Below are 14,166 nucleotides of genomic sequence, written 5' to 3'. Positions count from 1 at the left end.
CGACGTTATTTTTCCTTGGTTTGAGTTTTTATTTCATTATAATCTCGAATCCTACGTACCTATAGGTATTGCAAATTTCATGTATATCGCAATCATCGTTTCCGAGCATATAGCTGTTATTGGTCATCTGTTATGTAAGCATTCATATGTAAAACTTTTATTTACGGCTGTTGTTGTCCTAAATATCAATAAATATAATTCTAAATATATATAGGTTACACCTAAATATGTTATGTTTTTTTTAATAAACCAAACAACAATATATTGAGTAAACATACAAAATTATAAACTAAATTTATTTTAGTTTATAATTTGTACCTAAGAATGAGTAGAACTAAATAACAAATAAAATATTACCCCCCATTCACAATTATTATTCAGTATTGCTTATCATGATTAGGTACTTGTTACCGGTCTCGAGCTCTATCATCTTAGTTGTAAAACTTGTAAAAGTTTTGCTCATATTCTCCTTGGATGCAAGGTCTAAAATCTCTCAACTTGATGTTAACCTAATAATATAAGTCACCCATCCGAACAAGTGAACAAGCCATTCCGAGTTTTCCAGATTATACCAGAGTATACCAGATTGTGATAACTCCTTTAGCGAGCTTATAACCTTTAGTTTAAACTTAGGCTAAAACGGGCATTTTCATTTATCTTGCGCATATAATAAATGGCCGTGTTTCTAAGCACGTCATACGGGCAGGTTGTACCTATAAATCATTAGATATATCCACGCGTGACGAAAACAGGTCACTTAGTATGGAACTAATATTTTGTATCTGTTGATGATAAGTAGGTCTAAAACATCGTTTGGTACCTATAATTTGGTGTCCTAAAGTTTAACTTTTTTTAATTTACGAGGCTATGACGATTAACCATCAATATCTTAAATGGATTTAAGAAAATTTTGAAAGTTCAGCTAGATTCAATATTGTCGTTTTATTAACATTTCATTTCTCTGATAATAGATAGATAGATAATATTTATTTCTCATTGAAAATTTACATGTTATTTTTCATAAAAATAGCAGAAATTCACAAAAAGATCAATTGTATAGGTACAGAAAAAAAATTGTAATAATAATTTAGTTATTTGCATAAATAAATATGTTTAACTATTATTACAGGAGCAGACAACTTTCATTCGAATATAGATGGAAACTTGTTAAGACCTTAACAAACTTCGACAATATCCAAGCAAATAATCTATTTTGATAAAATTAAAATCAGTAAGCAAGATGTTAACGTCCCTATAAGCTAAGTTATTTCCATCCTATTTCCAAGTATAATGTCGGAAAAAATCGATAGGTACCTAGAATCGACTCCAATCAATTCTTCGCCGGTATCGAATGGGCCCTTATTATTTTTTCTTTTTCGATAATAGGCACTGTCATGATGGATAAATACACCATTTGGCACGTTCATCCTACCAAGCCTTAATTACTGAGATGTTAAGGTTTATTTTTGTACGTTTTATGTGTTGTTGTAATGTTTGTAATGTGCTAGACTTAAAGTATGTTATCCTGCAATTATCTGAAGGATAATTCACTCGCTGCGGTGACAATTTTGTTCAATTGTCAGGGCTGACTGGTGGCGTCTCTCGACGAAGAGGAATTGCCGACTGAGCATTCTAAATACTAAAGAAATACATTATTGAATGCTATGTAAAAAATATGGAATGTACTTATTACTAATAATGAGACCCATTGATAATTATGTACTTATTCTATACTATCGCCTAGTTGTTCGATAGGGATTAATAATACTCGAGAAAGATATATACATACCTATACTTTACTAACAAGGTTTGATGAATTTCTGAATTAATTTTGTTTTAATAAAAAAAATGCATTCAGTAGGTATCTAAAATTAACAAAATATGTTAACATACGACTGGACTTGGAGCACCCGCAGAAAACCTATTAAATAAATAAATTTTATACAAATCTTACTTATTTAATTAAATCATTAATTGTTCCGTCCACAAGTTAACATAGGTAATTAAGAAAACAAAAACACCAATAAAGTACCGTTACCAAAACAATGTTGCACGAAACTCGGGTAGTATCCGCGAGAAATTAAATGCAATTATTATCCTTTATAGACCTGCCAGCATATATCGGAGCAGATCGATGGTAAAGTAGCTTCATTGGAACCAACGCTGTCAAAATTAAACCGACAATTATAGACTGTAAAATTATTGGAACAAAGTTTATAACCAATCAAAGAAAATTCGTAACTTTGACCACTAACCGATCATGGTATCTACTTACTACAATCATATTAAATACACCTGCAATAAGTCTTATCCCGTGACCTTAGAGTTTTATTTACAATAACGAATATTCTTTAAGAAATATGCGGGAACGAGCCAACGTATATTCTTGTATGAGAGTAAAGAGGATGCATGAACTTGTTATTACGATCAAATTTGTGCGTTTATAAAAAATCGCTTTACGCATCTGCGGATCCCTTCTGTAATTTGTAAAGAATTAACTTTTATGTCATATAAGTAGATTTTTCTTAGTTTTAAAGGAATTAAATTAACTCGATTGTAGCCAATTGTAGGTCTCAGTAGGGCAAAACTGTTTAATCTCATAATAACTATACGTTTTGAGCTTGTAATTATCTTGTAAGTTACAATGTTACGTTCATGGTTATACTTATTAAACTTTGGTAGGATGTAGACATAAATTACTATTTTCATTATTTCTTTACCGGTACGGAAATTATATTGATATGCTTCGAATTACAAAGCTAGTACTTGACTAGTGGGATTACACCCTACAATTTGATAAAAAGTAATAAAAAATTGCGGCACTTTGCGTCAAAACCGCCCGAGTATCAGAACATTGCGATCGGGATAGATGCCGTCAGCTGTCCGATCAGTCAATAAGTAAATCAAAATGGCGAATGTTTTTTTTATCTTACGCGTCCAAGTATTAAATTGGCTTCTCTAATATCATTATTACGATTGATATAAGAGATAGGTACCTATCGCTTTTATCGCGCTTAAGTTGAGAAGGTAACATGATTAACAAAGAGGAGGTACCATCGGCAATCGCGATCCTAGAAGTTTAGATAATAGGTACAATAATATTTTCAGATATTTTAAACATATTACTTCACAATCTTTCATTTAAAGAGAATTTCTCCCCATGAAAAAACGAGATTTATGCCCAGGAAAAACGTTCTTTAATATATTAGCATTTTTAATGACTTAAGGATAGGTACCTAATATTCTTATATCCTTAGATATATATCAATTTCGACAACAGGTTTGTTAGAAATAAATCTAGATATACTTACTTGTTAGTAACAGGCACCGAATAACTTATTCATTCGCTTATGCAATTCTAACTGGCGCTGTAAAACCTTTAAAAATTATTAAGTCGTACGGCGTGTCTAATCATAAAATACCAGTTATATATCTAATTTCATCCTTACATCTTAAGAGCCAACAGGAGTGGTCATTTCTCCATACAAACGTACTCGACTGTTTCCTCCGTGGGTTTTGAAGCTAGAGCAATTATTTTTTTAACACAGATTAATATTGTCAATATAGCCACATATTTTGACTAAGGTGTAGAGTCTGTGAAGGTAGGGCCTGTAGAGTTAGAAGCTTGGCTCTACAAGATATCTGATAACTTTTTGTCAGTGCGAGCCTTATGGTTTCGTCTTGGCAACATTTTACATGAAAATGTTTTTGGTGGGTTATTATTTTCCATAAGGTGTCTAAAAATAGTTAAGCCAGAAATCAGTTCAACGACTTCCCAAATAGTTGCCATGCTGTGTATACTGAACATTACAACATAAGATTTTAATACCGCGGCATGCTATGTTGAAGAAAACCATTGAAATATAGTTAAACAATAGCTGTTCACGGTAAAAAAACCTTTCAACTACAAATAAAGAAACTGCTGTAATTTTATTGTTCTATAATATATTAACATTAAACCATTATTATTTAAATGTTATGTATTTTTTCATGTGCTGCGTATATGAATTATTAAAACTTTAATCGATGACCAGAAGCATGGACAGTATTTTATTAAATGACTTAATTATAACCAGTTATAATTACAAAGTGTTTTATTAACACCTGTCGGTAATAAAACCATACAAGATACTTTGTACCTAATATTTTTTGTCCTTTATTACTACTAAACTAAGGAAATGCAAAATGTTTGATACTTATTTTATAACCAGTTTTACAATAATTTTTGATTAATAATATTAGAGCCCCCAGTTAATAAAGTTATAAATAATCAAAAATTTGTCTATATTTTTTCAGTAGAATTGAGTAGACTTTCTCAGTTTAATATTGATGTACTTAATGGAATATTCTGTAAGTCTAACAAAATAAATGTTAACATCCAAAGAAGGCGCAAAATGGACAAGATAAATGTCGTGTCCCAAAGTTCCCAAACATAGGTATAGATAACGATAATATAACGCGACGAACAACACTTTAGAGCTAAGCGTCGATTAAAGGATATCGATACTCGATCCGATTACTTCGCAAAAGGTTGCAAAGTAAAAAATCGATATATCGAATATTAATTACAAAATTGTCCATCCATCAGTTTAAAGCCACTTGATATATGGCGCAGCTTATAGTTTTTTTTAGTTACGCTTCAACCTTAGCGATACTGACATACTGTTAGGTTACGTTTACACCGACCGAATGTGTTATATATTTAGGTGCCGTAGGTGGACGGTAATTAATTAATACACATCACTACACTTCCAAACACTTGAATATATTTTATTTCAATTAAACTATCGCTACTACATGTTATTAGCTAAACAGAGATGACGGAAGAGAGTGAGTCAGAGAACGAACATCTTAACGAAGGCGCGAATATTTAAATCAAGAATACTGAATGTACTACAGAATGTATCCAACATTAAATTTTTAATTTATTAAATATACATTTGACTAGGCTAGGAACCCATCATCGTAAAAAATGATCAAAGATACATAGCATGAGTTAGTAATTAAATGAAATCTGAAGAACTTTAATTATTGTAGGTAAGTATTGAAAAAATATTGATTTTTTTATGTAACCTTCTGTCAACGTTAACGCAACTAACAAATCAACACAACAACTACAAGTAATATTTCATTACGGGTTATTAAAAAACGGCAAGAAACGTCAATTTCATTTATTCCCCATAACATTTCATTAGCCGCGTATTGGCGTTGTAGTGCAGCAGGTCCGACAACTCATACGCATCGTATACAGTTAGGCTAGTGTCAGGCCTGTCCAAACTGGCTAATTTCTCGTCATCCGATAACATACCCGCGCCCGCGTAATAACTAGCTTGTGCAGGCCTTCGAACCTGTAGACGTGGCTTTGAAAAAAAAGTTAGGTGAAAATGTTACTTGTAAAACAGCAAAAAGTTTTACTCGAGCATTGGTCACAATCACAATATTATACTCGGATAGGTACGACTTGTGTTATTCCTGTATAGTCGAGAAAGATATATCTAAACTATTTTTGCCCGCCGCTTAGAAGTAAACTTAGGTCTTGTTATTTCTTATTTCCTTAGAAATCTGTGTCTCGGGTTCCAAAAACAGTTTTTTTGCGCTACAGAAAAATGTTGTACCTACAAAGATACTTATCAACTGTTCCATTTACCAAGTGGATAAATTACATTTTATGAGATGCTTTTCACTATAAAATGAAAGCGCTGCGTGGGCCCATATAGTTCAGTAGGTAATGAGACACGCGCCATCACAATTTAATTTGACATTTAGCAAGTTGATTGAAAATTGTAATTGGTTTTCGGGCAGACTACTTTCTGCTTAAACGTTTCGTAAGAAATATATACATTTCAGATATTCTATCATACCTACCTAACTACCTACCTATTTATCGTTTATTTATTTTTTTCCTTTTCACATAATATTTACTATTTTCATAACATAAAGAAGACTATGCTAAAATTCAGTCAGTAGCTTTAAATTCTACTCTCACTCCTCTACTTATCTATCTATACGGCCTTTGCGGTGGTTGTTTTAAAGAAATACTAGCCCCGATGCAATAGAAATTATACATATTTTATCCTCGCTGTAGCATTTTCGGTAGCCTTGGTGCATCATATCGGAAAACTTATGTGCTTAACGACTAATAGATAAATAAACACATTGCATTGTTTAAACTTAAACCACGTCCGACAGGCAATTATTGCCATCCATCACCACTCAATAAAACTGACGTCGACACTGATAGAATATTAACACTACGCGGGGACATAATGAAAAAACAATTTTACTTGATTTATAGCTTACTCAGGGCTCCGCAAATTGCGGAGGCTTTGAGACGTTTAACTTAAGTACTGGGTAAGTAAAAAAAAGTAATCAAAAATTTTGAGTAAAAATCCAACGCGGTGTTTGCGCCTTTTTGGATAATGGCCGATGTTAAGGCCCCGCTGTGTTGTGAGTCTTGACTTGACGGCTCCAAGTTATAAACAACTGTGCTTTGACACTGCTTTAACACTTGCGACACAAGCAGCCAACGATTCAGTGCTCTCAGTTCTAACACTTCTAACCCGAACGCTGCGGAGAAAAACGCTTGCAGAGAATTCGCTCACAATGTTTTTTCCGTGGTCAATGCATCAGGCAAGTAGGTATGTACCTAACACGCGACGACAACAGCTGCTTGGAGGATTGTATTTTTATCGATTTAAAAAGTGAAGTGACAGTGCTGTTTTATTATCATAGAAGCGAATTGCGACCATGATTTTTCCTCTGATCCCGTCATGGTTTTCGAAGTCCCCAATGCATCCTCTTAATAGCCACAAATATGAAATGCAAATAAGAGAGCTGTATGTTTACGATGTAACATTAACTGGTATTTGATCGGCGCGGATTCCATGCCAGGCATCGAGGTTCGCTCCCGGCGAGTAACGCATGTATGTATTCATGATGTGGGAAATTGATACTTTAATCAGGTCACTTATTGGTGGTCATTTACGTAATTGCGTAACTTTGTAAGTAACGGCAAATTGGTAAACATTACCGATGATTATATTTTAAGGTTCCTTTCAAAAATATAAATGCGCCTCTGTTTAATATGCATCAAAAATGAATAATGTTTTTTTTTTGTTTTACACTTTTATTGTTGATTGTAAGACTTATTTATGCCTTTCAACTCAATCAGATTTTGAAACCGGTAAAGTAAGACAGTATTACAAAAAGTTTCGCTGCTTGAGAACAACATAAATTAACGCACAGAGTGCCTGGTTTCCGTTAGAGATTTTTTAACTAGTTTCTCTTTAACAATGTATTCCCGTTTTGTCTACAAACATGTAAGACAAAGGTCCAATCTGGCAAAACTTTTACCTTAACATTACTTGTGTCAACACTGTTGTAAAACATCACACATGCACTTCAATATAAACTGCCCCGTCATATAATTAAGGTCCACATTGATTTGTGAGATACATCTATTAATTAAAAACCTGTCCCTTAATGCGTCTTCATAGATTTGTTATTCCCACGACACTGCAAATAAGCCTAAACTAATCAATGATAGTGGTCATTTGATAAATGCATTTAATAACTCTTAGCGCGTAAAGAATAAAATCGTAAATCGAGTACTTACCTAACGTATTGACATATTCATTGCCAATAAAAACTATGAAGGAAATTGTTCAATGGAAGCAATGATGTAAGACGCAATGAAAACAGAATAAGGTGCATATCTCGTGAAAATTACCCGCGTTTGTATTGTTATCGTAATTTTTTTTTTCTATGATTGAATATTTTGATTACCCGTATTTTGGAAGTGTTCAACTAAGTTGTATTTGATAAGAAGGTTAAGAAGCATGTGTTGATCTTATAACTCAATTAAATTTTATTATTGAGCCAATACGTTGACTCAGTTGAGTCAATAGCAAAAATGAAGACGTAAATTGGCCATTTTAGTTAACGCGCTCCAAGATTTGAATATCCACTCTGTTACCATTTTCATAGACTTCGTATGACAGTAGGTACCTATGGAAATATTTTGGAACACATTTATTCTCCCATTACGATCGTTCGAGCTCGTAATTATGAGATGATATATCGTAAAAATTCTCAAATTTGAAAAAAAAAACTGTAGTTTATAACTTTAAATAAAATGGCCAAATAATGGTTAAATGATATATATTTTACAATTAAAATTAATTACTTTTCAAAATCTAGGAAGTAGTAAATAGGTACAACAAGAAATCGGTCAGCATATTTATGCCTAACCATGCACCTAAGTACAATGTTTGTCACCATTTTCAGCAGCACTGTTTTAACATATGTCAACCAACTGACATGCATTGGGTACATAAAGGATAAAGTAAAAAAAATCTGCAAACTGCTGATGCAAATTAGATAATTGGGATCCCTTCAAGAACGCGTAGAAATAAGTGTCAAGTTGTTTAAAGATGGACAAACAAAATAGGAACTTACCCCTGCTTTGAAAATTCTTCAACGACCCTTCTTTATGCTTTCTTTAAGCGTAAGAAAATAAATACATAAATAAATACTTCATTAAATTCTAATACAGTGTATTTTTATACTTACCTGTGTAATTGTTATTTATTTCAATTGCATAATATAATACAACAAAAACATGGTTCGTAAACTAAATCTGTCTAATAGTTTCAAAGAGAGAGAGAGAGAGAGTCTAGACAAACTTTTGGAATGACAATACCGTAGGTATTGTGCAAGCCAAGTGAGTGGTTTCGTGGTCACCAAGTGGGGTAGTAAAGGGTAGGGTTGGCACAACTGCGAATTATGTGTATCCGATCCGCGGTCACCCCACAACTACGAGGCTAATGCCTGACCCACAGACTTATAGGTACATTCAATCTTTTTTTTGTTTAAACTAATAACTTTCAGAAAAATAAGTTTCTTCGATCGATTAGAAAAAAAAATACTTTCTGGTTTAGGTGTATGTATTTTTTATTTTGCCATTCGACATAAATCACGTATAAAAAACATCATCACATGTTAAATATACATATCGGGACTCGTACATAATACCACACTTTGCACAATTGCAATAAAATGTACTATTACAATTTTTCACCTTTTTCATGGCGTCGACCGCAACTAGTAGTAGTTATAGATAATCCAGAAGGCAGCGGTCAAACAACGGCAGGGTGACCACAATTGCGGTTTATGGGTATCAGTTCTACACTCGCAGCAAAACTAAACACAAGGATGTGCATTATATGCAATCAATGTACCTAAATTAAGTCTGGGGAGCCATTTCCGTCAGTAGTTTTTTTTTTTCAACAAACTAAAAACAATGTAGGTGCGAAGGGTAATCCTCCCATAGAAAATTTGAATCTCTCGCCTTTATCTTACCAAAAAAGTTGTTTGACCGGCTATATGTAGGTATATTATGTACCATGTACGTGTCCCTTGTTACAAATAGCAGTTTCTTTCTTTTTTCTTCTTAGAAAAATTCGAAAAAATTATCAATTGGATTTAATGGTATGAATACCTATTGAATAAATAAATAACGGTGTTAATTTTTTCATCGTATAGCAATTATACATGCCACTGGATTACATACATATAAAAAGAAAGTACTTATTATTTATTGTATGCTTAACTCGTCCGCATGTTTCCTGTAGACATCGAAAAATTTATAGAATCAAAAACTAAACCTTACTCTACACAAAGGCGGGATACACATTTTCAGTGCATGTTTGAGACTCAAAAAAAACATTATGTATATTATGTACCTGGAACCCGGAACGTTTACTATTATTGTACTCGTATTGTCCACAGCAGACACCTCTTATTGAAGTGGGTTTGACCGACCTATATTATTGTTTTAGTTTCACTTCCCAAATGTTTTATTGACATGGGCCCAAATCCTAAACAAAGGATTATATCGCTCGATCGCGTGGCCGCGATTAAAATATTATAGTGGTCAAGCATTTGCATAGTTTGCGGAGGGACTTAGCCTAATCTGCGGGCTTTGACAGAAATGTAAAATTTGAATTAAAGGAATTAGGTACAACCTAGAAATTTAAATTGCGATGTGTTTTGTGTTGGGTTACTATAATATGAAATAATAATTGCCCTTTTTACAAGCTCGTTACATGAAGTTGGTTGCATGCAATCATTATTTACTGATTTAGTACACTATTTTAAGTAATATATATAAGTAGGTAGTAGGTACCTACACATAATTAAATCTAGTTTTTAAAATTCAGTTACGTACCTGTCTGACCAGCATAGTGGATCGTCTCGATATCTGAAAAGAACAGAATAAAACTAGTTATTTTTCTGTTGATGGTTAATTGTGATAATTAGAGAATTCGACTTTGTGGAATTTAGTAATTAAGTTGTCGTGAGTGTTGTGTGTCAGCCGAGTGACAAATTGACAACTCGTACGCTAATTTAACTCAGGCGACACGATTACCTGCATTGCAAAAGTACCTATTTTTTTCAATTGGACCTAATAGTGCGAACCGCCTCATTCGATGTAGGTACATGTGCAACTAGACCGGCCTGCGCCCGCGACCTCCCAGGCACCGGATGAATAATGCAGCGCCAGCAGCTAAGTACACCGCACTTAAGAACATCTTATATCACTGATTTCTTCTACTAACCATGGCCCTTTAAAGTTTGGATTGCACTGTCCACATTAATAAAATAACTATATTTGCCTCTGGCGAGACGGTAGGACTTTACGGGAGTAGAGGGACGGCAAATGTTTCCTTAGGCAGGTTTCCTTTATAGAGTTTGTTCATACTAATGGAGTTTAATCATAAACGCGCTATAAGCCTCAAATAGCTATATCGTTTTGACTCATGTGTTTTTAAGAAATGGATAAAACATAAATTAACTGATTGAGGCTCGTTCAGTTTTTAGGGTTCCGTAGCCAAATGGCAAAAAACGGAACCCTTATAGATTCGTCATGTCTGTCTGTCTGTCTGTCTGTCTGTCTGTCCGTCTGTCCGTCTGTCCGTCTGTCTGTCCGTCCGTATGTCACAGCCACTTTTCTCCGAAACTATAAGAACTATACTGTTGAAACTTGGTAAGTAGATGTATTCTGTGAACCGCATTAAGATTTTCACACAAAAATAGAAAAAAAACAATAAATTTTTGGGGTTCCCCATACTTCGAACTGAAACTCAAAATTTTTTTTTTCATCAAACCCATACGTGTGAGGTATTTATGGATAGGTCTTTAAAAATGATATTGAGGTTTCTAATATCATTTTTTTCTAAACTGAATAGTTTGCGCGAGAGACACTTCCAAAGTGGTAAAATGTGTGCCCCCCCCTGTAACTTCTAAAATAAGAGAATGATAAAACTAAAAAAAATATATGATGTACATTACCATGTAAATAATGGATAATGTAACCTTTCACACGACTGCACACCAGTACTCTCCAATTGTCCGTTCCCGGACACTCCTTAATAATCTTTTATCTTTTGCACCTGACTGCGACTTGTTTGCCGACCAAAGTCGTAAACTTTTGAAAGATATTTTACGTTTTTGCGAATTAAACATGCAATTGGTAGCTTATTAATCGCTTTATTATTACTTACTTAATTTTAATACTTAATTTTACAGTGCATTGGTGTTAGCTGTAATGCTGTAAAATTTGTTTTCAATAAATATCAATATCATGTAAACTTCCACCGAAAATTGGTTTGAACGAGATCTAGTAAGTAGTTTTTTTTTATACGTCATAAATCGCCTAAATACGGAACCCTTCATGGGCGAGTCCGACTCGCACTTGGCCGCTTTTTGAATAATAAGGGGGTAAGTCGGCCGGGTGGCATTGCTAAAGGCCTGTGCACACCGGCTGCGTGTGCGTGACGTGCACGTGCGCGTGCAGCGTTGTAGTATACATATCCTTCTGAAAGACGGCACACCGCTTGCGTGACGTGTGCGTGTGCGGCTCCAACATTTTAGCGCACACGCACGCGCACGTCAAGCACACGCAAGCCGGTGTGCACAGGCCTTTAAAGAGCCAAGTCGGTGCAAACTTGACGTGGTCGGAGTCTAGATTAATGAAAAGATTATTTCGAGCAAATCGCGTCATAATTGAAATAATAAAAAAATAATAGAATAGGTATGACATCACTTCACCTATTGCGTTACGCACAACTATAAAACACCGATTTGCCAGTTTTAACATGTTTTCAAAGCTCATAAGAATATAAGTTAATAAATATTTGACTAAAGCTGTTTAATGTAGCGCAACACACTAAGGATTTTTATGAAAAGAATCGCCGATTTTCACTGTTTGGTGCTAAAGCAATTTTCACACCATTTTACGTCTTGTTTTAAACTAATAAAGATGTTAGTTTTACGTAAACTTGAAACTTGTATTTACGGTTACTTCACATTTACAATAACAATACGGGGCTTAATATTAGTTTTGCCGATTGCTTCAAAGTTTGAGTCAAACAAACAATCAAAAACCTCATGCTCCGATGTAATTATGAAGTTAAACGATAAGTTGATTTACTATACATATTTACTATTATAATCATAATTCGGATAGATTATTGCAAAAATATATGCGGCAATTGCGGATTGCGGCAATGAGTATAATTTAGAAATGTACACACACCTACTAATTCAATATGTATTTAATAAGTTCCATTTTCGAGTTACAACTACTTTGAGATAATTTTGCGATGTTCTGTCTGATGGTTAACTATTAATTCACAAAAACAAGATTCGCAAATGGTCATTTTACAAAAAACCTTTTGTAAATGTAATCATTTCGCATACTTTTTATTCTGCAAATATTTATTTTTATTCCGTAAGTAAATATGAATATGATATAATGAGCTCTCTACCACTCATGCATTTATTAAACTAATGAAAATCAATAACGATTGTTTAGGGTATTAAATTAAATTAAATAATTATTTATTTCAGAAAATAGTTTCCATAATATTATATTAATAACTTATTATTATAACTCTTAACCTATGTTAGTATATCTAATCTATGTATAATCTATTACTATAACTTTAACTATTACAAGCGTGAAGGCTAATCCAGTACTCCCAGAAAGCGCCATACCATCCATCCTGTCTGCGACTGTGGCTAGTAGACTGTTGGCGCTGCCGCGTACGCGCCGCACCAGCGACGCCACCCGCTTGCGCATGATGGCGTGGAAGCCGTCGGTGCGCGCCTCCGCGAACATACCGCTAGCACTGCAATAGCGCGGCAGCCCCAACAGCATCCTAAAAGCGTTATTATATTGGACGCGTAGGGCGCTGTAAGTTTTTTGAGTAAAGTTGATCCATAGGCTGCAAGTGTAAAATGACTGACAGTACGCCTTAAAAAGGGTGATTTTAACGTTGCTAGTACACTTTGCGAACCTACGAATCAACATATTACTTCTTACCGCCAACGCCCTACGCTCCCTTTCCACATCTACGTCATCTTTTAGCGATGCGGTTACCCAGTGTCCCAAGTACTTGAATTCTCTTACTACTTTAAGAGGAGTGCCATTCAGTCTCACCGGAGGTAACATTTCGTCGTCTAATTGGACAGTTCTTCCCCTGAAAACCAGCAGCTTACTTTTAGAGACATTGTACTTGAGACCCTGGGCCTCCGCATACCGCTCACAAACACTTACTAGCGTCCTAAGGGCGTCTATCGACGGGCTCAGCAACACCATGTCATCCGCGTAACTGATGTTATTTACGAAAGTTCCGTCTATTGAACATCCAACCATGGTGTTGCTGAGCTCCTCGATCAGCCGGTTGACATATAGGCTGAAGAGTCTGGGCGATGTAAGCCCCCCCTGCCTGACCCCGCACTCCAACCTATACTCGTCGGATAGCGAGCCCGCCCACTTTACAACATTAGTTTGATGGCCGTACCAATATCTGAACAGTTCCACCAGCTCCCCGGGTAATGACGTCTCCTCGTACAGTTTCTGCCAAAGTCTGTTATAGGACACCAGATCGAAGGCTTTCGAAAGATCAAGAAAACACGCAAAAACTGGTGTTTTCCTGTCTGTGTAGTAACGGAGAGTGTGCTTAAGACAAAGGACTGCCGTCTCCCGATTCTGCCGATTAAGTAATTAAGATCGTACCCATGACATGAGCATGTGATACAATATGACATGACATTACCCTGCCATCAGTGCGCCGACACCGCAGGATGCATGTTATTGTA

At 34.9% G+C, this 14,166-nt stretch overlaps 1 protein-coding gene across 3 annotated transcripts in view; it reads right to left on the bottom strand.

The window, feature by feature from the left end:
- Positions 1–14,166, bottom strand: part of LOC134663144 (protein trachealess) — a 188,463-nt gene that overhangs the window by 151,108 nt on the left and 23,189 nt on the right. For all 3 annotated transcript variants that reach the window (XM_063519490.1, XM_063519498.1, XM_063519506.1), the window contains exon 2: positions 10,229–10,261. In XM_063519490.1, the coding sequence (XP_063375560.1) occupies positions 10,229–10,261 (33 nt within the window). The remainder of the gene's footprint in view (positions 1–10,228; positions 10,262–14,166) is intronic.

Source organism: Cydia amplana, chromosome 1, assembly GCF_948474715.1.
Source record: "Cydia amplana chromosome 1, ilCydAmpl1.1, whole genome shotgun sequence".
NCBI lineage: Eukaryota > Metazoa > Arthropoda > Insecta > Lepidoptera > Tortricidae > Cydia > Cydia amplana.
Note: the sequence above shows the minus strand (reverse complement) of the source record. Positions and strands in the feature narration are given on the sequence as shown.